The sequence below is a fragment of the Glarea lozoyensis genome (assembly GCF_000409485.1).
Source record: "Glarea lozoyensis ATCC 20868 chromosome Unknown GLAREA8, whole genome shotgun sequence".
Classification (NCBI taxonomy): Eukaryota; Fungi; Ascomycota; class Leotiomycetes; order Helotiales; family Helotiaceae; genus Glarea; species Glarea lozoyensis.
In genome coordinates this window covers 268,311-294,406 of record NW_007361003.1, presented here as the reverse complement: position 1 = coordinate 294,406, position 26,096 = coordinate 268,311, and the positions used below count along the sequence as shown (strand labels likewise).

Sequence of the window (26,096 nt, the reverse complement as noted above, 5' to 3'; positions counted from 1 at the left end):
TCCGCCAGCTCAGTCGGTCTAAGACGTCAACTCGACCGTAGCCAAACATCGCAAATTTCCACCAAGACGTTTGCTAAAATATGGATTTGTCAAATTTCTCACATCGCGCCGTTGGCGGATGGGAACGATTGTCAACGGCTGAAAATATTGAAGCTAGATCTCTGTAAGTGGAAACATTTTGAATGAGAAAAAACCTACTGATCATTGCACGTATTAGTTGGGTTCTCAAGTCGCTATTTCTGAGATGCATCAAAATATATCCGCTTTGAGGTGGTTCCCCAGCTTGCTGATTGAGCAAGCTCACCGTCTTGATTCAGTTGGGTTAAGCAATTCCACACCTCGATCAGCGGATCACGCTCCGTTAGAATTTGGGCTTTACGAAAGGCAGAAATCAAAGCGATCATGGCGGCTTTAATGGCTAAATGAGAGCGTAGTATCTGGTTGCCGTTACAGGGGTCATCGGTGAGCATTTTTGGATATCTCACCAAGGCTGCGCAGTTTTTTTTTCCAATTTTGTTTGAAAAAAGATCACCTTCTCTTTTTTGACACAGGTATACATCATGTGTGGAACTCCCTTTGGTGTCGGAATTTCGAACATTAGAAATGCATCAGAGGGTCTTGAAGGCGGTGCTCGCAGTCATGTCTGTGTTGTGGGCAAACGTTGGGTTAGCAATCACTCGGGGTCGAAACTCATCGCGCCTACCAGTGCGCCTACCCCACAGCCTCCGACGTTCCAGTCTAGTGACTGGGAAATCCTTGTGCAGTAATTTGGTATAGTATTAAATTCACAACGTGCCCGCCGTCGCTCGATCTTGGATTGATTGGCCTAACTCAATTCTGACATACTCCCTCTGCCCTGGCCGTAAACCACCACCGTCAGGTCTTTGCATTGGGTACTCCATTATCCAGACTTTCTCTATGGCGGTCTTTGTTGGCAAAAGTCTTTGCTCGTCGCCGGTCTTATTCCAAAATGGATTCGAGAATCCAAATTTGCTTAGCAAAAAGATACGTTCTTTCGGCTCCCATCGAAGCTCTAGTGGTCTCAGCAGGACTATTCAATCAGCTGTAGATTACGGCGACGAGAATCTACATCGATCCGTCACGACCACTCTCAAGAATGGAAATACTTTCCATGAATTCCCCAAGGTTGCGTTCTCGACCATTAGGACTGAAATGAGCGCTGCCCGTGTGGAGTGGCCTGAAGGGAGCAATCGATTTTTTGTCCCAGTCGATGACATGGATCGTATCTTTACCACCCAATCAATCGCAGACGGATTGAAATGGGAAGGCTCTACAAAAGATTTACCGATCAAGGCTCGGTTTGCACTTGCGTACAAGATCAAATCTAAAGCAAGAAAGCTTTTTGCGATTCTTGTACAGCTGGGGAAAGGAAATATTATACACGATTTTCTAGAAAAGAGGATAGATGACAATCATTTACCCTTTGTACGGTCTGATCGAGCAGATAAGTCTGACAACTACAAATTGTACAGCAGGCTCGACTCTTACTGGCAACTCGACTGTACACAGAACTGGGATCAGGATACCATAATCGACTTTGCTAGAGAACAATGGGCTGTTGACGCGCCTGTTTTCGAGGCAGCTGCCGAGATACATCATTACGACTTCCACGATAACTGTATCTTGCCATTCATCAAAGATGAAGCAAGAGGCGATAACGTAGCTTTAGGGGGGCTTAGTTCTGTTTGGGAGGTTGTGATCCACCCAGCTCATCAGAAGCTCTACAAAACATCTCACCATGGGGTATGTGCTACCTTGTTCAATTTCGGATGATTTTCTAACTTGTGTTTGCACAAGCCTTCGTTCGCACTGAAGCGACTCCTGGCTACAAGCAAGCCAGATTTTGACAGGGAGGTTAAGATGCTGAAAGCTTTTACACCGCGCAACCACAGAAACTTGGTGAAGCTTTTGTGCACCTTCTGTTACAAGCGGGAGTATTATTTATTGTTTCCATTTGCAGAGTCAAATTTGCGGCAATTCTGGCAACAGCACCCAATGCCAGGGTTGTCAGCCGGGATGCCTCAGTGGGTTCTACTTCAATGCAAAGAAATCTCGTCGGCTTTATATCTCATACACGAATACCAGACCACCTCTGAACAGGCATCATTACTTAACATCACCGACGACGATCCAATATTTGGAAGGCACGGTGACATCAAGCCTGAGAACATTCTTCTCACTCATCAAGACCCCACGGAGACAGATAAAGTCAAACAACAACGCATCTGTCTGATTGCAGATTTCGGTTTAATGGAGCTTCATCGGCGACCCACAAGATCATTGATAGCCCCTGATAAGATAAACGGATCTCCGTCATATGAACCACCAGAGCTCATTCTCAGAAAGGACATATCTCGAGCTTGTGACATTTGGAGCCTTGGCTGCGTGTTCCTGGAACTTCTCACTTGGTTGGTTTTGGGATGGTCCGAAGTAGAAGCATTCACTCAAGTTCGAGCACAATTCGGGAGAAACGGGACGCCAGATTACAAGTTCTATACTGTTGTCACTGATGCGACAGCCGTTGTACGCAAAAGTGTTAAGGCATGGATAGTGAAGCTGCAGATCCACCCAAACAGCTCACCATTCGTCGCCGACTTTCTGGATATGGTGTTTGAAGAAATGCTAGTCATAGATCCTACTAAACGCATTCGATGTGGCCCGCTAAATGAGAGATTGGCCGGGTTGAAGGAGAAAGCACAAAAAGATCCAAAATATTTTATGAAAGCCACGGGGCTCTCATAAGATGCTGTATAAATTTGATTCAGTCAATTTAAGCATTAACCATATACTAGTAGTAGACGTTGAAAGCTTCTAGCTGGGGATTTGACTTTGAGTCCCCCAGCAAGATGGAACGCGAACTTTAGGTCTAACTGTAGTTGCGTGATATCTTTATTGAGACCCCAAACAAGTTTTCGATCTACAAACGACTGGTTCCGGTTCGGCTACGCTCTTTTCATCTGCAGACTCCCACGCTTTGATTGGCTGTTGAGCTGGATGCGACCACGCGCAGCTCTATGTCAAGAGGCTACAGAGCAATAGTCAATTTCGTCCTTGTCGATGTTAGTTCGGCTCTCAAATTCTTAGCCCTTCCATGGTAAACTAACATCTGTGAGCATAGTTGGGACTGTCAAAATCCATCTGTTCAGTTGTATCTGGAATGTGTCAGCAAGCTCTTGATGTGAGGTGGCTTGCGGGACCATACACGAGCAGTATAGTTTTCACCAAACCGCTTGTCTAGATATCGGACCAGCTTCTTTCGGTCGATGTATCGTCCGTCAAGGACTTGTTGATATGCCATACTTCAATTTGGAGTGAGTGGCTCAGCCGGAATCTCTCCACCAATTTCGTTAGTTATTCAGAACGTCGTCAGCCGAACTTCCTGAGCAAATTTCTGCACATGGTGAAATGTGGTGTGGTCTTTCTCGCCTCAGCACTATGCGTTGGCACCGGCAGAGCAGATGGGAGGCGAACCACTTTCGGTAATGTCAGTCTTGGGATTCGATACATTAGTCTTGACGCAAATGTATAGAATCAACAGCAAACTCTGAAATCAAAATCGATAATAATCTGCAGGATTTTACCAAGAATCGCATCACTTCTCTGTTGAGCCTTGCTCAAATGTACAAGGCTTTCAAAAAGGTTTTCTTTCGGTTAAAGGCAGCCGCCGGGGTACAGATTCTTTGGGTGTGGTCAGTTGCTGCAATGCATCCTGTGGCATACATGCAGCAGACAAAAGCAGATGCAAACCATTGGACATGTCGCCATCACTCAGCACACCAATCCACCTGGGCGGAAACTGCGGCTTGAAGGGCGAAAATGGTGCAATGATATTGTTGGACAAGCCACACCAGCCATTGTCGATTACCCACTAGAAATGAGTTAATTTTCGTTTATTATCGTCGTGTTGGGTTTCGGTGGTATACATACCTGCTCTTGCGGCGTAAGGGGATATAGAAGTCTTATCCATTGTTGTAACCGCCTCCTTATCGCTCTAAATGATGTGCTATAGCGAAAAAAAGTCACTAGAAGTTCTCTTCGACGATACGAAAGCTCTCGAAGATGACGAATTGTACGAAGAGAGTACACGTGAGAGAGCTTCAGATGAAGTAACACTCGATCGCCCTGATTGGGCCGCACCCTCTGTCGATGATGATGTCAACGATACCTTCTCAAAGACCTTCGCCTTATCAGAGAAGGGTAACGATATAGATATTTGGAGATTTCGTAAAGATAAAATGTTGAACTCGTCGGGAAGTCCTGCGATAAAAGCTGTAGACTCGATCTATGTGCGCCTCTCCTCGCTTGTGCTGTTTAGTGCTAATTTTACAAGAGTTCCAATGATAGCGTTCAACTCTTTCTAATAGGTCAAAAAAACTCCTATGCTCGACTCAATATCAATATTACCTTGTTTGGATACTTGATGCATAAATACAGAGTTTTCGAACGTTTTTGGGATTTTGTCGCCCCATTCAGCGTCAAGAGCAGAGAGTCTGATATTGGGCACGCACCTTTTAGATTTCATCAATCTGAACCTGTCGTTCTCGAGTCTCTTATGACTGATGTGAAGTTAGGATCATTTGGTAATATTTGCCCCTTTAAGTGCTGCTTTTTTGTTACTAAAACTATCTAGAATGCGCCTACGGTTTTCGATATGTTGAGTTGAACAATAGAACGACGCAAGTAGAAGAGGATCCTGACTACGATCCGTGGTCTGTTAGACAGACTACCGTTTATCAGCAGTACGATAGCGCACATGACAGAAACGTTTTCTTTCTTATATGTCCCTCGCAGAGAGTAAAACAGGCTCTGAAAGTAGCGCTTACTCGGCGGGCCGAAAGCAATGTGCCTCTTAATGCGTTCGAGATGCATCGCATAGTTCTTTGTACACTGCACGATAATTGGAGAGCATACTTGAGAAGCGTTGAAAAAGAACTGGCTAATTTGGTAGGGAATTACCTAAAGTGCATTTAGACATGAGCTTACTCCTACTTCAAGTCTGACAAGGTTACTCTAACACAAGTCCGAAGCGAATCAGAGCGCCTAAGTCCATTGATGGACTTCACTGTTAATTTTATCGATCGCCAGAAGCTGAAATTGATAGAAGATAAAATCCTTGACCTTCAAATCATCTTTGAGTCTCTCCAGAATACTGTCGCCAAAATGCAACGCCAATGTAAAGTGCATTGTATGGCTGAGAGGTGTAAGAGGTGTACGTGCTCGTCGATCGTGGAGGAGTTGGAAGAGCAAAGACACGAGATCGACGTCAATTTAAAAAAGTCAGAGACCTTGCTAAAAAGAGCACAAGGCACTGCTCATTTGGTATGATCCTTGACTGCTTTTCTAACCCTGTTTGCTTACTTGGTTCCCTCAACCAGTTGTCTGATCTTCTAGACTATGAAAACGCCCAGATTGCACATCATAACGAAGTATCTCTCAACAAGCTTGTGCAAGAATCGAAAGACGAGAACAGCAGGATGAGATTATTGACAGTAAGCCACCACGAATTTTCAATTTGGGGCCAGATTTGGGCTGACAACTAGCAGGAACGAAGTGCCCGAGATGCAGCCGGTAAAACTTTCCAAAAACTGCCTACAATTTGTTCTAACTTCGTATAGCAGTAAAGATCTTGACAGTTATCACGCTTATTTACTTACCTATGTCGGTTGTTCTGGTTTGTCCCTCTGAATACCCTTGGCTGTTGGGCGTCGCTAAGGTGGACAGAATTTTTTTTCCACACAATTAGTGCAAATTGATGGAGGCCGACTATCGGTGATCTCTGACTCCTGGTACTTTGTAGCGGCCTCTCTTCCACTTACAATAATAACTTTTCTGACTTGGAGGTTCTTCTTGTCGCTATCGGTCAAGGAAGGCAACGAAAACGAAACACAGCTTTCACATCTCAATTCTCGATGGTATGGCTTTTCAAAAGCATTCAGTAAGACGGCGAACCGATGGTCTCGCCCATGGGTTCGAGAATCCAATCGAAACGAAACCTTCAGTCAGCGTACCAGCTCCGTAAGAATGCCCGAATTTGCAGGAGTGTGAGGTCGTACAACGACGCCGTCACATTCATGGCCTGAGACTGGTTGCCCGCGCAGCAAGAGCATCGGCAAAAGACACTCTTGAATCCCGCTGTTGATCTCGGGCGCAGATGAGGGATGCAAGTAGCTGTCTGTGATTGCCTGAGATAATCGGGCTAAAACTGCCGAACAATGGAATATCCCACCACACCCTCCTGCGACCCGTCCTTTCTGGCAGCTCAGAGGACGCCACCATAACCGACACTACCTTGTAATTTCATCCCACACATTGCGATTACGCATTACTATGCTGCAATGCAAGAGAAGTCACAATGAGGCTCTGCTCAGGGAAAGTATTTCTAACCATGCGTTCATAAAACATAAGCAATATGTGCCTGCCTTCAAAGCCTTATGTCTCAAGCTTTCGGGCCTCGACATAAACGCCCAATAATCATAGCTACTCGGGTTATAGATTGCTTGCAACGGCTTCGCTAGAGAACACTTTACTACTTCCCTCATCATCTGAGGCTGTCAATTTGAGACAAACAACATCCTACTACGTATTCGACGACTGGCAATTATTAAATCGCCATGCAGTCTCTCAAGACTCCTCTCGAGACTGATATTAAGGAATGTCTTCTTATTGATATCAGGAAACTACGGCGTTTGCTTCGGTACGAGATGAAGGAATGGCCACAGCAATCCAATAGGTTCTTCCTTCCGGCCGACATACTAAACTCACTCCAACTTGCTGTCGGCCAATATGGACTGCGTATCGTCTGTCCGGACATGCCAGATTCTCAATATAGCCAATTTCTCTCGGTCATCTCCACTAAGGCAATCAAGCTACTTTGTCTTCTTTTGATAGCTTCTCCCGCACCAAGCCCGAGCGCCATCCATGCATTCATCGAAAACGACATTACTGACGACGATCTTCCGTTCCAAAGACTCTCACACGATTCTCCCCTGGATGGTTGGAAGGATCGTTCTACTACCGAGTTTGTTTTATGTAAACAAAGCCACATTGGTTGTCTTCGCCCTAATCATATCGATTGTGGTATCGTAGCAACTAGGGATTGGGATCAAGAGGTCATCATTTCTTTAGCTCGTAATCAATGGACTTTCCTGGCTCCAATTTTCTCCAAGAACAGAGGCAAAATTCCACACTATGACTTCACCGATAATATAGTTTTGCCGTTCACTGAAGACGACCAAGTCACGTCTAAACAGGGTGGTTATGGAAAGGTCTGGAGTGTTCGTATTCATCCTGCTCACCACAATCTCATAACGTCCAGCAACCCTAAAGGAGCTCGGTTGGCCGTCAAACAATTGTTTTCTGCAGATGAAAGCGCGTTTCACAGCGAATGCGATTTTCTGGGGGAGATTACTGTCAAAGAGCATCCAAATACCGTACCTCTGTTGGCCACTTACAAATTGAAGGGGAGCTACCATCTTTTATTTCCATGGGCGCCCGCTAATCTCGGAGAGTATTGGCACTCCATATCTATGCCAAATTGGAACAAAGAAACATGTCATTGGTTTCTCAAGCAGGTTCACGGCTTAGTTTCTGCTCTGAAGACGATCCATGTTTTTCCACACGAAAGAAATCCTCTTTCCCAAGACATGGAAGTCGATTACGGCCGCTTGACAACAGCAGCTGCATCTAGACTAATGCAGCCGAACATGGACACATCGCTCAATAAGTACGGAAGACATGGGGATCTGAAGCCGGAGAACGTGCTATACCTAGAGGACGGCACGCTTCAGCTTGCGGACTTCGGGCTGGGCAAATTCCATCGTCTAGAATCCCGTTCACGACTTGATCCCGACTCGATCGCTTGCTCCCCAACCTACTCGCCGCCTGAGCTGGCCGTTGGTGAACTGGTCTCACGAGCATATGACATTTGGAGCTTAGGATGCATTTTTCTTGAATTTGTCACATGGCTCAGTGGTGGTTCTGAAGCATTAGAGCGCTTTGCCGTCGCCAGACAAGAGAAGGCACTGGATCGTGTGGTAGATGATCTCTTTTACACCGTTAAAAAAGCCAGTGGTGCTGCAAACGGGCGGTTTGCTGTAATAAGGGCCGGGGTTTTCCGACAGATTCAGTTTTTGAGAAGCTCAAAAAGACAATCGGCAATGATCTCTGACGTTTTGAACATCATTGAGCACAACATGCTCGTCGTTAAAGCCAATGAAAGAATCAAGGCAGAGACATTACTTTCGAAAATGGAGAGAATCTTGCAACGAGGACACGCGGATTCTGTTTACTTACTCGGAAATGATCAAAAGCTAATCAGGAGGTACGCTAAGGCTGGCATCAAAAGACAACCTACCTCTACAAATGGTATCGGTGGCTAAACCGGCCCCCAAAATTGCTAGGATGACGGATAAATATGGGAAACCATAAGATACCGAAGCTGAGCTTGTTCCAGATTTGACTGATCGCGAATCTTCAATGAAGCTTTGCTCCATTGTAAGATTTCGGTCAAACAATGAATACAAAGCTGGAAAACGGGATACCTACCAAATCAACTCAAGCGAAGGTTGAAGGACAGCAAGCACGTCCCGGACAAGATAGCTGTGTCAAGTCGAGAAAAGAGATCGAATTGGAGGGTGATCTAAGCATTAACTAAAATTTTATTAGGACGCAGTCTTGATGTATCTAAACTGGGCATCAAAACCCAGCAAGCAGGACCAGCAGTAAAAAAAGTCAGTACAGTGAACACCGTTTGTCTGCTTATGATTAATGGGATTAGCCGTAAGAAATAAGAAGACTGGTGGAAGAAGATATCTCGGAATCTTAATACACAGAAGCAACAGCGTTACTTGATATTGAGTTCAACCGAATTATAAATCTCGGCGGTAGAAACATACCTTTTTATTTAGACTTTAATCTAATTTTATACAATTAAATCAGGTCATGGTACTAACTTAGAGAGTCTCAACCAAAAGTTGCTTACTCTAATACACGAGCATCTCTAAGTTGTTCGGCAAGCGACCAGTGAGATTCAAGCTCCGTTAGGCGGCTTTGAAGAAAGCCCACTGCAAGGCCTCTGTTTACGAGCCTCGCAACCGGAGAACGCCTGCGTGAGTTTTTTTGGCATCTCTAACCGATCGCGTGCGCCCGACAATTTTTTGAGCCTCAGTTTGGAGCTGATCAATAAGAGCAACCCATCAAGCGCATGAGCGAACAGAGTTTCCAGCCTTCATTCTGAAATCATAGGCTTCGAGGATTTTCGCTGATTACCGGTAGCCAAATTCTGCGGCCAACCCCTTCCAGGATTTCAGTTACTACCCCAGCTGCCGCCTTCCTAAGAGAGGCACATGAGGGCAAACATCCCGCATGTTTTCAATCCAACGTCCAATTTCGGTCAACAGGCCCTAAAAGCCACGGGACGTTACACTTGATCCTTAAAAGCTATAAGAGTTGGTGGGCACTTCTTTCTCTGAAAATCGGCCCTTATTAAGCCGCTCATCAACATCAATTTTCATCATGTTTTCTTCATCCACTCACATATTTTCAACGGCTGATCGGTTTAGATCTCCTTCTTCTTTCAGCAAACCTGTTTATGATTCTGAAAGACATGGAGACATAACTACGTATAAATCACAAAAGCTTCCCACGCCTCGAGTCTGCAGGAAGAGACTCCTGAAGACTCTCAGCGATCTCTTCGACGAAAATTTTGAGGTCCAGGCATGTAACTGTCCAGTCTCTGTACAAGCATCTCTAACTGAAAATCAGCTATCTTCTAACGTGTGGACCGTTCGAGCGCCCAGATATCTTTCACAAGTAAGCCTTCATGCATCATTGTTGAAAGAGGTTTAATCTAATGGAGATACAGGACGAATTGATGAAATTTTGCAATCGCTGATGTCGACCGAGACGGATGAGGAAAGATCCCCGACCAGATTTGCCATTCAATAAATTGCTTAGAAAAGCAATGACGACGGCTGGACGGCAAATTCTTGAAAGGGAATTTAAAATCCTGGTTTTCGTGGCGACGGTGGCAAACATGTACGCGGCATTCGTAGGGAACACAGAACAGAGCTTAGGAATACAGAACACAGCTTGGGAACATAGAAAACAGCTTGAGCAGTCAGGTAGTAATGAGTTGGCTAAGGATATTAAAACGTTAATCTCCAAAGAATTCTTGTGTTTTGTCACTTCCTTGACTACTTTGTTCCAACCCACTGATGTCTTGACAGTCGACCCGGGTGTGATATTCAACACCAGACTGCACCCAAGGCGTACTCTTGCCACGCTGATTATGATACGATGTCAGCTTGTGATAGTATCCCGCCATTTTGCTGATTACCCTGCTGACCACCACCCTCACCGTCTCTACTATTTCTCTTCATTCGCTTACTTCATCACCGCTATTTCGCACACTGAGAATGTATTTCCTTGCACCTACAGAGTCTAGACAACTTGGATACCATCAATTAATGTGGAGCGCATTAGTGCTAGGAATCTTGTCAAGATGTGGCTTTTTGGAGGCCTTGGGTAGATCCGTGAGTTCGCTTAATATTTCATCTCGTATAATCTGAGACCTGTAAGAGCTATGATCCTAGATCATACTTTCGATTCCAGTGAAGTCACTGTCTGTTCACCCATTCAAGCGAATGGACTATGTGTGTTTGATAATGTTAGTGGATGTTCGTAGCACAGGGTATATAAATCAGTAACGTTCCGCTGCTGACATTGGACTAGCGTCATTGTCTCAGCTGCGACTTGAGAATTAAGACTCACTTTTTGCAAGCACAGCTGGAAGTGAGATGCAGCGAACAAGCCACACTTGCTATGACATGGCCGTTGGGTTTCCTCAAAGGAACAACGAGTGCTAAGACGATAACTATCAGGCTTCAATCGCCGAATCGCAGTTGCATACTCCTCATCCGAACAGGGTTGAGTTCATCATGAAAAGGCTCTGAACTCTCATCTCGCTGAGAGCCTACAGTTCTGCACTTAGCCAACCAAGTATGTAAAGATCCGAAAGCTACTTGACAACTCAACAAGTGGTGCACGTTGGCAAGCCGCGTGATGCTCCTCAACAGACCCACCAATTATGCACCCTTCGGTTTTTTGACAATTGGAACCAGCGCAGTGTTGCAGGCAGAAAATATGGAGAACAATAAACAGCCCCCTAAGTCGAAGCTTTGACATTTTGAGATCATCAAGAATAAATCCAAAAAAGACATATGAGTAGTCGAGATGATATTGTATTATAGATGGTGGATAACAAGTGACGAAGATTTTTCTGAAATGCCTGAAGTAGACACATGTAAGTGATACAAGTACTACTATACAAGGATAGTATGTTTTGCATACAACGTTGTGCCGCCGATACCAAAACCTCAAATTTAGGTCAATTTCAACGTCCGAGCTCCAGCAAAATTAACGGCACACCCTCGACGACTGCTCATTGGGATGAAGAAGTATTCAAGCTTTGTGTACGTTTCAGCAACTTACATATGTGCCAAGATGGTATCCGAGCAGATCTGGAGATCGGGAAAGGGCAAACTGAAAAATGACCTGTCACTCTCTGACGATGAGCCGTCTAGGCATTTTTTATTGAACTAGTACTTTAGATTTCTTTGCTAAACACCCGTACTCTTTCTTGTTGTCAAGTAATATCCTGCCATGCATGCAACCGTTGTTCTGTACAACTTTCCAGCCCCCTCCCAGCCACCGGCGACATTTTCGTTGTCCGCTTTCCTACCGCCTCAGACGTGAAGCATAGGGATTGACCGCTCTCCATATTCTCGCCCAGATGCAGCCGCGTTGATAAACTTCCATGTCTCAACCGATATGCGACAAGTCATGGCCAGCGTACATCCAAATGCTTGCGATCGAAATCCTCCTAGCCAACCCATGACAAACTACGCTTTTCTATACGCCGCCTGGCGTAATATATGCTAATTCAAATTTTAACTGCTTCGTGAAGTTCGCCTTGACGAGTCGCTATCCTCCCATTCTGGTGTCCATCCATTGCGTCGTCTATCTCTGCCATCGAAAAAGTCGCGCGGTCCATTGTTCTTATCCGGATATTCGACTACCCATCCGGTTGATATTGCGTGCCAGAATTTTTTAACAAATTTGAACATTATTGTAATGTTATATATATGGAATTTGTGGGCTTGTCTTGATCATTCGCTTGATTCGCTTACAACCGAGAATTAAGGGGGAGGTTGAGATAGACGTAGTTGCAAGCTTGATTCGAGTTGAACACGAAAGTCATAGACTAGTCGAAGAACTTCAACTCCATATATAACAGCATATCAAATGATGAGACGATCCGAGGTTATCAGCTTATTGTGCGAATTCGGCATGTAGTCATCGTATTTTAATATCACGTGATAAACGAACATAGTGAATGATCGCCGCAAAGCGGAGAAAGGTTTTCTCCACGATCCAACAACATCAATGTCGAAGGTTACTCAACTACTCAATGACTGTACATGTCTATTAACCAAGCACATTAATGCGTCATCTATGGAATCTTGTTCATAACTGCCAACGAGCTCATCAGCATTGCGTTACGAAAGCCACCCCAGAGAGACTCGCACTCAGAGGTTCTTGTGAAGTTGAAAGGCTATTCTCGACAACTGCCTCAATCTATCCACAACCCGATGACATTCACCTACCTAATCTAATGCCGAACAGTTGCGAAAACTGGCATTTGATATTGATTGCCATTGAATACTAATCAATGTGGCGAACGGACGATCGGAGAAAATGCGCTGTTAGGACCAAGTTCGGAGGCTGTGTCCAGATTTTACGAGGCGGATGTTACCTGCATGATTCCGTAACCAGCTCTTGCCGTGGCCAAATTATGTTTCTCCGGGAGTTCTTATGGCGCCGTAAATAAAGTGGTGGTGCCGCAGCCATCGTGGAATGAAATACACGTTTCTTGTCAGCAATGGAGCTTCGGACAGTCGTGGAAACTTGAGGAATTTTCTCCTGGGTCAGGATGGCAACTCCAGCTTTTGGTCGCCGTCTCGGGATTAATGGACTTTGAGTCTGGAGATGGAGAGTGAGTGCATGAAGATATTTGAATTGAGTCGGGAAGTAAGTGAGAAGACTAAGTATATATTCTCTTTGATGATCTGGTGAATATCGTTTCTTATATCATCAGCATCTAATACCACAGTACAACAAAATACCGTTTTCAAATCATTCTATCAATAATCAAATTTCTCCAGTTACCTCATCAAAACCTCAATCAGTTCCACTCCATCAGCCACACTTATCAAAACCCCCATCCAATTTCAGACAACTTCACTTTCCCGTCTTAAAAATGTCTCAATACGGATTCCACACTACTGGTCTTGAGATCGTCAACGACTTTTCAGGAAATGTCAAAGGACGTACCTTTCTAATCACAGGTCCAAGTGAAGGCGGAATTGGAGCACAAACAGCAATCTCCCTCGCCCATGGAGCACCATCAATGATCCTCCTCCTCGGCCGCTCCCTCACCAAAATCCAACCCACAATCGACGAAATTCACACCATAAACCCCTCCATCACCACCAAATTCATCCCCATCGAACTCTCCTCCCTCAAAAAAGTCCGCACCGCCGCCCAATCCATCCTCTCCGACACCAGCATCCCCAAAATCGACGTCGTGATCAACAATGCCGCCATCATGATCTCTCCCTACGAACTCAGCATCGATGGCTACGAGCTCCAGCTCGCCACAAACCACCTCTCCCACTTCCTCCTCACAAACCTCATCATGCCCAAGATCCTCGCCGCAGGACCAGGAGCAACAATCGTCAACGTCGGCTCTCTGGCCCACGTCCTCGGCGACATCAACTGGGAATCCACTGATTTCAACAAAGGCCGCACCTACGACGCCTGGTCCGCTTACGCGCAGGCCAAAACCGCAAATGCCTTGTTCACCGTGGCTTTACGCTCGAAACTTGTCAAAAGAGGCGTGCAGAGCTGGACATTGAATCCAGGGGGCATCAAGACGAATTTACAGAAATTCATGACGCCGGAGCTTTTAGCGGAGGGGGTGGAAAGGTATTCGGGGCCTGGGAGTGAGAGACCGCCGTTGAAGAGTGTGGCGGAGGGGTGCGCGACTACTTTGAGAGCTGCGCTGGATGCGTCGTTAGTGGAGAGGAATGGGAGTTGTTATTTGTCTGATTGTCAGGTTATTGAGGTGGGGCAGAATCTTAAGGGGTATGCGATGGATAGGCAGGCTGCGGAGAGGTTGTGGAGGATGAGTGAGGAGATGGTGGGGGAGAGGTTTGAGTATTAGGTTTGGAGTCTGGTTTGAAATTCGAGGTGCTTTGGTATAAAAGTACGTGGAATTTCAGCGGAAATATAAAAAGAAATGTAGCTTGCTCAATTTACGGACCGTATCTGAGATGGAATGTCGAAATAGTGCTCCACCGACTTAAACTAAACCACGCTTGAAAATGAGCCCTAAGTATCCAAACACCCCGCCAATCCAAACTCAAGCTCATACCACAAACCAGAACATCCACTCACATCTTCCGCCGAGAATCGATATCTAATCTCATCTACGTAAAATATCATACGACACTCCACTTCTCACTCTGCGTCTACCCTTGCAAAAAGTTAATGCAGAGATATCTATATCCTAACATCACAAAAAGGGGTAGAGTATAACTGCTACTTCTTTCATTGTGAGAGCGAGGAAATCCTTGATGTGAGTGCTCAGGTAACGCGTCACTTTTTAGCAGCGTAAATCTGGGTGGTTCCGATCTTTGGTCGCATGAAGAGAAACTGTGCGCGGAGGGTGTCGATTGTGCGTCTGGGAGATGATATTGTGCGCTCTTGGTACCCCCTACGAGATCTATCTCTATGCTATACACGACTGACTAACATGATATCATTGACATAACACACAATCCGCTGTCCGAGCTGATCGAACCGAATGATAGTGCTGCAATGTTACAATGTGCAGTGGTGGAGAAGTGTGCTAAAACCTGGGAGTTCTGGTTGCATATCTCTGCGGAGTAGGTGTGTAGGTGAGCTGGGTTATGTTTGTTTCTCAAGCGGGTGTTTGCGTCCGCTTGTGAAGTGATGTAGGTATGAGATCTTGATGTCTTCTCCCCGTTCATCCAATCGGCTATACCACCTTACATGGCATGCGCATATTCAAAACAATCACTAACCTTGAGATAATCCACACCAACACTCCTCTCATCCTTGAGATTGTGAAATTATCACTAACACGCCACAGAATCAGCGAAGTACTTTTCATTGTGAGGCTAGCGAATGGCTGAGCTGCAAACGTATTGATCTTTTTAATGATGATGGTTTTGCAGGGTGTGGAATATTGGTGGTTCAGATGTGTGTGGAGATGAGATGAGATGGAGAGTTTGTGGGTGAGCGTAGGGAGGGATTTGAGATTTCAAAAGTTCTTGGGGATGGATGTGATGGTTTGATATAGGTTAGCTGTGAGGGGAGAGAGGAGGGCGGGATTTGAGTCGGGTCTTGCTTGATTGAGGTTGGAAAGTAGCATTCTGCTTGTTGTATCAGATGTGATATTTCATGTGTGCAATTAACGATCGCTCGGTCGAGACTTTAGAAATTCGACATATTGCTAATAAAGGAATTTTATTTACTCACCGTTTCTATATTCTGTCGCTGTCGCCGAAAATGGCAGGGCCATCACCCATACAAAATCCGAGTCGTCGTTCTTTCCTCATGTTAGCACTTGCCAAATCCAAGACCGAAGCTTCCTTATCATACCTGACAACCAAGTATACCTGAATCTCAATAGTTCTCTTCACAACACCATCACATATCCCATATCGTCGACTTAATCCCCATGCACATACTCTCAACCTCACATACCAGTCATTACCACACAACATACCCCTAGTACACCATCACCATCCCATCACCACCTACCTACCACCTAGCCACCTCAACCCTCACCCTCACCATGGAGCGCGCACCCACGATGAACATCCACAAATCCCCCACAACCCTCTCACGCGTCGACCCGCTCAAACACGTTTTCCGCCGCATCTTCTCCGCCCTCCCAGACGGCGCGCGCGGCACCGTCGTCGCCATCATCGGCGAGTTCCTCGGCACCTTATGCTTCATATTCTTCGCGTTCGCGGGCGGCGAGGTCGCCGCCGCGTCGTCCAACAAGAAACAGAACGAGGGCGTATCGACGGGCACGGCCTCGAAGAACCCGGCGTTGTTGTTGTATGTGTCGCTGTCGGCGGGGTTCTCGCTGTTGATTTTCGTGTGGATCTTTTTTAGGGTTAGTGGGGGGTTGTTTAATCCGGTGGTATGTTCGAGGTCTTACCTGTTGTGGTGGATGATGGGAGGTGGTAACTGATCTGGTGATAGGTTTCGCTGGGGATGGCTTTGATCGGCGCCATAACTTGGGTTCGTTGTGCGGTTCTTACTGTTACGCAGTTCGTGGCTACGATTGCGGCGTCGTATATGGTTGAGGCTTTGTTTAATGGAGGGCTTCATGTTAGTACAGAACTCGGTGGTGATATCTCTGTTGCGCAGGGTGTTCTTATTGAGATGATCTTGACTGCGCAACTCATCTTTACAATCTTCATGTTGGCTGCTGAAAAGCATGCGGCAACTTTCCTGGCACCTATCGGTATTGGACTGTCATTGTTTATCGCAGAACTAGTTGGTGAGGACCCTAAGCCATGAGAAAGTATGTCGCTAACGATAACCTACAGGTGTATTTTGGACTGGAGGTTCTCTAAATCCAGCTCGATCATTGGCACCTTGCATCGTTACGAAGTCGTTCACCTCATACCACTGGATATACTGGGTTGGACCAATTTCTGGTACGATCCTCGCCGTTCTGATCTACAAACTTGTGAAAGCATTGGAGTATGAGACACTTACCGGAGAGGAGCAAGAGGAACTTCTTCCAAGGCCGAATGCAGGAAAGAGAAGGGAATCTTCGATCATCCCGCTGGCTAGCATCCATTCGGTTGAGATAGAGCCAACACAGGCACCGCAAAAGGCTCCTCAAAAACCAATACAAAAGGAAGTCATGGAGCCAGGGCAAGTTCTTCCAACAATGCTTGCTGATTAGCTAGATCGCTGGCACTTCTCTTGTGGGAACTGCAGAATCAAGACACAGCACACCAATATCGGTGGATGCTATACGCCAGAACAGAGATTGCTAGAGGAACAGATTGCGATCCGGTCAGAAGACTGTACACATGCGGTGAACGGGATATCAGAAGGGGCAGAAGGAGAATTTCGGTTGCGCTTCCCAAACACAACATAGATGTCATGACGATCCTGTCAGCTCAAAGACCACCTTGGAGAGTAAGGATTCTGGCGGTATGGTGGCATCGGTTAAACAATAGATGAATTGATGGACGATGTAGTTTTGGTAAATCAGTCTGTTTCTGTCTCACCCGCTCATGCAGATGTGGTTGTGTTGTTTTTCTGCTTGATGATGTCTTGCGCGGTCCAGGTAAGCCTATTCATTTGCTCGATCCGACTCACGCTTTTGCAATCTTCACATCTGGCTGCATTTTGGTTATTTTGTGGATTTTCTCTCCAGGTTTGTCGTCCTGTCAATACGACACCGAGCACCCTCTGACCTCAGAGCACACGTCGTCGCAAGCCCCCTTTTTTTGTCGTCCTCGCTTATGCCTTGCCAGTCCAGTGCCATCATATCGGGGATTTCTTTTCATTGTTACCTTGTCGCAAGCACGTTCCATTGTTTCTTGACGGAGCCCCGCGAGTTGTTTGCAAACTGGTTGTTAGCGCAATGATCTCATACTTGCGTCGCCACACACACAACACACTCATGCTCGCTCGGTACATTCCCATTTTTGGATACTTTGTTGCTCTGTTTCAGGAATTTTTGAAGGATGATGAGCGCGGAAGCGGAGTATGCTTCGTCATTTTTGTTTCTAGCTTATGTATTGTATTGTATGACGGGGAGACGGACGGGTGACAATGGGGGAGCTTGAGTGCCGCCCCGAGACAAGTTCGCGCTTGATTTGGTTTTACCTGGTTGAGGAGGCGGAGGGAGGGGAGACAGACACTTGTCATTATTCCTTTTTTTCTACAATTAGGGCTTACTTGCAGTTCGCTCACGCCGTGATGAGGCGGTGATGGTGCAGGTTGTGTTGTTTTGGCATGACAACATTTCGCAGCTGAGGATGTGAGCCTGGCCGCGACTGCAGTGCAGTGCAGTGTCGATCTTGACTGTTCTCGTGGTGATGGTTATACGTACCTGGTGTATGGCTGGACAGGACAGGTTACAGCCGTTGTGTGGAGTGGGATTGTCGCGCCGCGCCTGTTAGGTGAGCAGATATTGAGTTTGTGTAAATCGTGAGGGCGAGATGAGATGGAGGCGGCTGGTGATGTGGTGGTTGTTGTCGTTGTCGCATCGAGATGGTTCAATAGTGTCAATGTCTTGGGAATTGGATTGGCGTTGGGTTGGACTGCTGCATAAGGCTTGTAGGGTTAGGAGTCGGCGATGCTGCTGCCGTCGGTGATACCTCCGTGATATTGATCTAGCCTTTGCATTTTCAAATTCTTGTGTTGATCTGTATCTTGCGCAAGAGTTTTGTTGTTGCTGCTTCTGTTGAGTTTGTAGATTCGGTCGCCTTCAGAATTCAGCTTGCAAAGTTCGTTCCTCTTTGCCCCAAGCTGTTCCCATCCTCCTACCTATGCCTGTCTACAACTCCCCGTAATTCCTCATACCCTCCCCTCCAACATCCATCTATAATCTTTTTCTCAATCCCTCCCCAGCGCTTATCCCGCGTCAAATCCCCAACCCCATCTCACCCAAACCAATCTTCCCACATCCCCCTCGTCACCACCGTCATCCCCATCACCCAAACCTGTCACCTTTTAGCCCTCTCGCTCGTCCCGTCGCGACGTCGCCGTCGCTCTAGAACCTCGCTGTCGTCAGGATCTACGCAGCACTAAAACTGTCATGTCTGCGAAGTGCCCTAGAAAACCGTTTGGCGCGCCAAGCCTTGCGGAAAGGTGGGTTTAGGGGTCCAATGCTAAGGTCCTGCTGTGGCTTCGCTTACCATCAGGGGGCGGCATGATGTCAGGCGGCGCCGCTTGGCGTACGTCGCCAATGTCGACGAGGAAAGGGGAGGGATTGGTGACGGTGAGGATGGGAATGGGGATTTTTGTTTAGGGGGATGGAATAGATATGGTATTGAGATGTTTTGGGAGGGAGAGTAGGATTTCTGGTGATGACGAGTGTTTGAGACTTTATGGTGGTATTGAAGGAGTAATCAGGCCATTATTCAACTATTATGGTTTGCTGATTCAAAATATACTTGCCTTACTCACAATATACTTGTTTATTGTAATGAAGCTTTTCAATTGTATACTCACCACCCTATCATTCCCATAATCTAGCAACAACCCTCAGATACTCGCACCACAATCCGTGCCTGCATGGCCTGTTCCTATTTACCCCAACCCCCATTCCCAGATCGTCAGGAAACACACGCATGAGGCGTGCGAGGTCCGGTTGAATGCCGTTGATCTACATGAATCCTTCGAGCGTCCGTTTCATATAATTTCTGGTGGGAGACGTGCTGTGAATGGGTGAGAGGGAATAGAACCTTACATCATCGATAAGATAACAGGTCGTTGGATGAGGCAGATTCAAGATTGACACGACGCACGGACGAACACAGATTCAGCTGCAAACTTACCGTTCAGCTTGAAGGGCAGTGATGACCTGGTGGAAGGGATTTGACGGGCCGTAGGCTGCGAAAGATGTGTTCTTGGGGAGTTCGATGAGATTCTTCATTGTCGATGTGGTACACTTGTCACGACCATCACATTAGTCTCATGTATATCTTAAACTAATCTCGGTTTTCCACCTCCCCGACACCCATCCTCACGTGCCCGCACCGGTGATTCATGATCACCATCCAAAATTTCCATATTGCCTCTGAAAATCCCATCTCCACCGGCTCCGCGAGCTATTGTTTCCCCCCGGCCATTGCTCCAATGACAAGCAGGCACCGCTAGACCAACCACAGATCATGACAGCGCGAGAAAAGTGGCGTCGTGACGATCCAAAGTCTGTTACACAACGATTCACGTCTCACTGGAAGATCGCGAGGGAGAGCGGCATGGGTGCTGAGGATCGAGAAACTTGGTGCGAGGATCTAGGGAGGTGCCAGAGGTCCCTAGGGGACTTAGCGAGGACCCTTGCCCCACTTGGGCCGAGTGCGGGTGGCTGTTTGGGGGTGCGGCTAGGGGGGAGCGTGAGAGAGAGGATGGGTATATAGGATGTTGATGTCCTAGGAGGAACGAAGTATCAAACAATCAAACACTATTTACATCAGTTTACTTCCTCTTCATCACCTTCCGAAGTCAAATCATCAAACAACCTTCAATTCACAAAAACTACTTTTCTTACACAAAACAACAAAACTCCCACCTACTTCTCTCACAAAGAAACCACACACAAACTCAAAATGCCTTCATCACAACTCCCAACCTCCTCCCTCACCTCCTCCACCTCCCCATCATCCTTCCCCCAAGAAGACGCCTACTCCCTAGAATCATACACTCAGAAGATGTTCCAGCACACCAAAAAGCAAATGGAAGCCGCCTCGCGCTCTGCCCGCCGCAGAATCGCTCAAGCGGACGGCGTCAGCAACATGGCTACTTTAAGCAAAGAGGGATCGATGGACAGCGCGCGAAGCAGCGTTAGTTCGCAGGGTCATGCGTAGACTTGAGGTGATGGATGGGGACGGGAATTTGTATAAATGTGTCGAGGGATGGGCTTGTATATATGGGATAGGCTGGCGTTTTTCGGGGACAACGTTTGATTGATGGCATGAATGGGAGTTGATAGGACGCTGTTATGCGTTTTGAGCGGTTTGAGCGAGCATGGTCTTGCCTTTTGGGGATGAATACATTGATGGAGTTCACATATGGGTTCGATAATGAATTGAATACCTTCACATACTTACACCTCGATTTGATATGCCACCATGATATCGTGATAACGTGGAGTTTTCTCCTTGACCGAGCTTTGGGTTAGTATAGATTGAGTTATTCGACCCCTTGCTTCAACATCGTAACACCATGTTGGTATTATCATCACTTCACTATATCTCCATAAATCCAAGCCCAAGTCAAAAATTATGTACCTGACATTCCCTCTCCTCATCCCCCAATCACCACCCATGACTCATTCAACCACAGCCAGCCACAGGAAATCGATCGAGTAAAGATCTACCTGTCAGTCAAGCGTATCACGTGATGACAAATCCAAGCATACCTCGAAGACTTATAGAACAAGACATTCAATAATCGAACCCACAAAATACATTTCCCATAAGATCTTACTCCATATAATCTTCCCAGTCTCAATAACCAGCTCCATGTCCACATCATGTCTTCGATTGTATGCAGTCACGTGACCATCCTACCTCGCAGTCCATAACCTTGATATTTCGAAACTCTGGATTGCCCACCTATAAATCTCCATGTACCCATACAATGGAGATGAAATCTCTCATCATGCCACCCGTAAGGGGGCACACGCGCTAAAGAATAAAAAACAAGGTATAAACTCCAATTCGTATAAGTCGTGACGTGGAGACTTTATGTTACTTTATTTAGGTTTTGGGAAAGTTGGGCGGAGCGTGTGTGGCAGCGGGATGGTATGGACGTATGATGGGCGAAGGTTGTACGGTGGGCCTCGCGAATCTCTACAACGATTTGGTATGCCAGTACCTAGGTAGTTCTAACTTCTAGTAGATCAAATGTCTTTCTCACCTGAGCCTTCTACTCCCCAAGCATTCCTTATTGAATATTGCAGTCATAAAGAAGATATAAATTTACATGACGTGAAAACGTCCTCACTCCTCAATTCGAGGTCTCGGATGTTTGGCGTGCTAGGATACCGATGGAGTGGGATCGATACTGTGGAACTGGCGTCGAAGGAATGTAAGATAAACTTTTCGCGTATCGGTGTGGAGTACAGTAGATACTTTACTTTGTGGTTGGGTGGTGGGGAGAGGAGGGAGTTGTGATTCTGAGATGATAAGCTAACCGAGGTGGATGGGCGTTTAGGGGTATCATGTGGGTATCATTTTGTTTATGGTGACGATTCGAAGGTAGTAGGATACTTGACCACTGGCGGGAAGTGGCTGTGTAGTCCTATTTTCTGCTGACCTGGTGATTGACCGACGTGCGGGTTGATGAACGTGTGTGCCGATGAGTAAACGATACGGTAAAGATCGCTGGCTCTAAAGTTGATATCCTCAAATTGGAGACTCTTCACAGACACCCATACCATCACTCTACCCCACCAAAACCGGCCCACTCCCCCCTCAACCTCCTCACAACCCCAACCAACCTCAACGCACTCACAATCCCCAAACGTCCCCCCAACATCTCCAGGGTCCCCACAACCCACTCATGCATTTCTTCCCCAACACCAATCCCACATCCCGCCACCGCCAGCGGAAAGATGATAAAAACACAGCCGGAAAGAACAGGATACGGCGAACGCTGTCCTTCTTCAATGATACAAGGTTCGAGAAACGAAGCGACGCTGTGGCAGATATCGGTTGAGAGACGTGAGATGGTTGATAGTGCAGTGGGTCGGGATGGGTGAGAGTGGGAGAGGTGGAAGAGGAGAAGGTTGTTGACGAGGATGCGGGTCCAGCGGTAGTTGCTGAGCATACGTGCAACCCAGAAGTTGTGATAGGTATGAGATGTGTTTTGAAAGGCGTGAGAGGTGTTTTCTGGGGTCTTGTCGGTGAAATACCAGGATATAGGGAGATTTTGTTCCCAGGAATCGAGCTCGATTTCTAGTGCTGTTGCTTGCTGGATGATGAGTTCTGAATCTACTAGTCTTCCGCTTTTGACTGATGCGTATAAGTCTGTGAAGCGTGAAGTGATGTAGGCAAGAGGAGCTGCAGGTATGTCATCGCTTCTCATTCGGGTTTGGATTTGTTGGGACCAGATTTCGATTCCTGGCGGTGATGATTCTTCTGCTACGAGACATTTTACGAGCTGTTCGTAAGCAACTAGATCCAAAAATAGGATAGAGCGAGACTAACCACGAAAAATATCCAGTACAGCTGCGTCCTTGGTAGCATCGCTTGATCATTCGCAGCCATCCTCATCAATATAGCCGTCGCACCCTGAACATGAACACTCCAGCTCCCAGCATTAACAACCTCAAACACCGCCAAAATGATAGCTGACTCAAAAGACATTGCCAGATCCGTGTTTCCCTGGATTTTACTCTCAATATTATGTATACTCGAAACGTACTGGTTTCTTGCTTTAATCATGTGACCTGAATCTCCTGTACTGTTTGCCAGACCTGCATATCCGGCAGCAGAACATGCAGTTGAGTATCCAGGGTTGGTAAAGAGGAAGTTCCATGCTATAGACGATGGAAGAGCTGCTCGACCGGTGGGTCTGTCGCAGATGAATGTTATGTAGTTGTCGCAGAAAAATTCTACACCTTTGTCAAGATCTGGAGTAGATGGCTGTCCTAAAGGAGATGGTGAAACGTGAAAAGGATTATTTGATTGCCGTGGTTGGGACAATTGTCTAGAGCTTGAAGACTGTAGTTGATCTTCTGTTTGATATGACAGTTGACTGGAGGCCCTCACTTTTCGTTCAACTTTCCGGCTTTCATCACGGAACATAATATCTTGTTCGTCCCGGTAACCGGGGCATGTCTTCTTCGCCCTCAGACATTGTGAACATGCTGGAAGTTCTAGGTCACACTAAACAATACAGCATTAGCGAGTGATACTGCACAGTCTGAAGTCAATTTGTGTGTACTTTTATTCGCCGTTTACGGCAATTAAGGCAGGCCTTCGAATGCTTACCGCCTAACTGCATCCTGCTCATTGGAGCTCTAGCTCGAACATGACCTGCTCAACACACCATTTGACGAGCCCATATAGAGGGTATAGAGGTGTTCTATTTTAGGATATATTTACGCCCGAGTAGGGCGCGGGAACACAGTTCATCCAGGTACGACTCGCACCAGAGTCTCGAACTCATGGAGCATGGCCAATTGGCGGCGTCAAAAGCGCTTGTTACATGTGAATGTGCGAAAGTACCGCCATCAAAGTTCTAGATAACCCGTGTATATGCGGAGAGGCGGCGTAATGGTCGCTGGCGTTCGACTCGGGTTCATAATTGAGGGTGTTGATGAGGAGTCGCGGGTTTAACGGTTGTTCGAGACCGACGCATAGTCCACGTGACGTCTAAAAGGGGTAATTTGATCGTGGTGACCAGGAGTATATTGGTTCGCTTATCCTTTGTCAACTGCATCAACGCCGCCGGAACAACTCAGGAGATAAGAATAAGCCACCAGAGTGGAGGCGAAAGCGCCATGCTTGAGGACCCCGATATGTTCACGTACATATGCTCACAAGGCTGTTTTGACGACAGATGGTAGACGGTGGGGTCGGAAGTTGTTTAGGGACAATAAAAGGATGGAGATTCCCGCGTATCTGGCGATTGTTTCCTACATAGAAACTCAGCGCCGTATTTTTCTTGCTCTGTGGTCCTGTTGAAGCTTCTCTCTGAGTAAGACAAGCATCCCCAAAAGCATCTATACATCTCCAGACCGGCAATTTACCAAATACGACAATTTTGTGAACGTCTCTGAACCCTAGTCCTAGCACAAAATGGCCTCTTGTGAAGAATGTATCAAGGTAAATGCCAAATCCCAAATCCCAAAATTACCACTCACAAATCCAAGGGTAGCATCCATGCCGGTCTCCCCAAAGGCAAAGAAGAACTCGTCTATGGCCTCAACACCTACATAATCGGCAACCAGACCAACCCACGCGCCATCATAGTAGTCGACTCCGATGTCTTCGGGCTCAATCTTCCCAACAACAAGCTCATCGCCGACTCCTACGCCGCCAGCGGCGAGTATCTTGTCTACATGCCGGATTTCTTCAAAGGAGATCCCCTAGCGCTCAAAATCGCCGACTTGCTCATCCCCGTCGACGAGAAGAAACTCGGTACCTTTGCTAAGTACACGGGATTGCTTGCTTCGGCACCGAGTTTTGCGGCGTGGTCGATGCGACATAAAGCTGGGCCTACAGATGAGATTGCTACTACATTCCTGAGGGAGTTGAGGAAGGCGACGCCCGAGGGACGGAAGATTGGGATTGTGGGGATGTGTTGGGGTGGGAGGTATGCGATTCGTTCCGGGTTAGAGAGTAAGATGATTGAGATTGAGGGGAGGGGCAGGGTTCCGTTGGTTGATGCTGTGGTTGCGTTACACCCGAGTAATCTTGTTTTCCCGGATGATTTTGATAAGTTGGTTGTGCCTGTGAGTTTTGGGTGGGGTGTCAAGGATCAGTTGGTTAGTTATGAGACGAAAGGGAAGGTGGAGGATGTTTTGAAGAAGGAAACGGCGGCGGGGAGAAAGGTTCCCGAGATGCAACATGTAAGCTATGAGCCTGGGCGTCATGGGTTCTCAGTTCGAGGAAATCCAGACGATCCTGCAGAGAGGAAGATCTTGGAAGACACGGTGACGCAGGTGTTGGATTGGTTTAAGAAATGGCTTTGAGGAGTTTAGATAATCGTGGAGGGGTTAGGAAGAGACATTCACTCAACTGAATTAGGGCCTATAACTGTTCAGTTATATTTGTGTCCTTCTCTGCCGCATACCCTATTTTCCAACCTATCTTTCCCAGGTCTTCTTGCTCTGATTTTCTCGGTCTCCGGAACTCCATCAGTTCCCTGATTCCTTGCAGTGAGGTATTTTCTCGCCACGAAAACATCTTTTCGTGCTCAGCACTGAGGTTCTTAGTTGCTGGACGCGCTGCGTGAAGTGGAGGTTTGGAATCGAAAATGTTGTGTTTAAAAAGCTAAAGCAAACCACCCTGGATAATCCAAGGGCTGCTTGCTTTTGTCGGTCTTTCAATTCATGGTGTAGGTAACGCTCGAGAGACATAATCTTTGAAGCTTTTTCGAATTTCCCAGAACATCTGAACATTTTTGATGTTTCTTCTGCCTTTAAAGTATCGATGCTCTTGGGGAATATGATGGCAAAGGATTTTGTTTTTGATGGGAGATTTCCAAGCCGA

The 26,096-nt window shown here is 46.6% G+C and overlaps 8 protein-coding genes across 8 annotated transcripts; 7 read left to right on the top strand and 1 right to left on the bottom strand.

The window, feature by feature from the left end:
- Positions 1-918: 918 nt before the first annotated feature.
- On the top strand, positions 919-2,763 carry GLAREA_11472 (Protein kinase-like (PK-like); the record flags this gene model as incomplete). Its single annotated transcript, XM_008089615.1, has 2 exons — positions 919-1,764; positions 1,819-2,763. 2 exons carry the CDS (start codon positions 919-921, stop codon positions 2,761-2,763), a joined length of 1,791 nt encoding a protein of 596 aa, XP_008087806.1.
- A 1,256-nt stretch (positions 2,764-4,019) lies between these two features.
- On the top strand, positions 4,020-5,636 carry GLAREA_11471 (uncharacterized protein; the record flags this gene model as incomplete). Its single annotated transcript, XM_008089614.1, has 6 exons — positions 4,020-4,307; positions 4,352-4,601; positions 4,652-4,965; positions 5,017-5,340; positions 5,397-5,510; positions 5,562-5,636. The coding sequence occupies 6 exons, from the start codon at positions 4,020-4,022 to the stop codon at positions 5,634-5,636; spliced, it is 1,365 nt and encodes a 454-aa protein (XP_008087805.1).
- Positions 5,637-6,632: 996 nt separating this feature from the next.
- On the top strand, positions 6,633-8,399 carry GLAREA_11470 (Protein kinase-like (PK-like); the record flags this gene model as incomplete). Its single annotated transcript, XM_008089613.1, has 1 exon — positions 6,633-8,399. One exon carries the CDS (start codon positions 6,633-6,635, stop codon positions 8,397-8,399), a length of 1,767 nt encoding a protein of 588 aa, XP_008087804.1.
- Positions 8,400-13,339: 4,940 nt separating this feature from the next.
- Positions 13,340-14,305, top strand: GLAREA_11469 (NAD(P)-binding Rossmann-fold containing protein; the record flags this gene model as incomplete). Its single annotated transcript, XM_008089612.1, has 1 exon — positions 13,340-14,305. One exon carries the CDS (start codon positions 13,340-13,342, stop codon positions 14,303-14,305), a length of 966 nt encoding a protein of 321 aa, XP_008087803.1.
- A 1,659-nt stretch (positions 14,306-15,964) lies between these two features.
- Positions 15,965-17,095, top strand: GLAREA_11468 (Aquaporin-like protein; the record flags this gene model as incomplete). Its single annotated transcript, XM_008089611.1, has 3 exons — positions 15,965-16,318; positions 16,381-16,681; positions 16,731-17,095. The coding sequence occupies 3 exons, from the start codon at positions 15,965-15,967 to the stop codon at positions 17,093-17,095; spliced, it is 1,020 nt and encodes a 339-aa protein (XP_008087802.1).
- Positions 17,096-20,480: 3,385 nt separating this feature from the next.
- On the top strand, positions 20,481-20,738 carry GLAREA_11467 (uncharacterized protein; the record flags this gene model as incomplete). The annotated part of the gene is made up of 1 exon (XM_008089610.1): positions 20,481-20,738. The coding sequence occupies one exon, from the start codon at positions 20,481-20,483 to the stop codon at positions 20,736-20,738; it is 258 nt and encodes an 85-aa protein (XP_008087801.1).
- A 1,576-nt stretch (positions 20,739-22,314) lies between these two features.
- On the bottom strand, positions 22,315-23,684 carry GLAREA_11466 (uncharacterized protein; the record flags this gene model as incomplete). Its single annotated transcript, XM_008089609.1, has 2 exons — positions 22,315-23,037; positions 23,085-23,684. 2 exons carry the CDS (start codon positions 23,682-23,684, stop codon positions 22,315-22,317), a joined length of 1,323 nt encoding a protein of 440 aa, XP_008087800.1.
- Positions 23,685-24,697: 1,013 nt separating this feature from the next.
- Positions 24,698-25,576, top strand: GLAREA_11465 (alpha/beta-Hydrolase; the record flags this gene model as incomplete). Its single annotated transcript, XM_008089608.1, has 1 exon — positions 24,698-25,576. One exon carries the CDS (start codon positions 24,698-24,700, stop codon positions 25,574-25,576), a length of 879 nt encoding a protein of 292 aa, XP_008087799.1.
- Between the last annotated feature and the right edge of the window lie 520 nt (positions 25,577-26,096).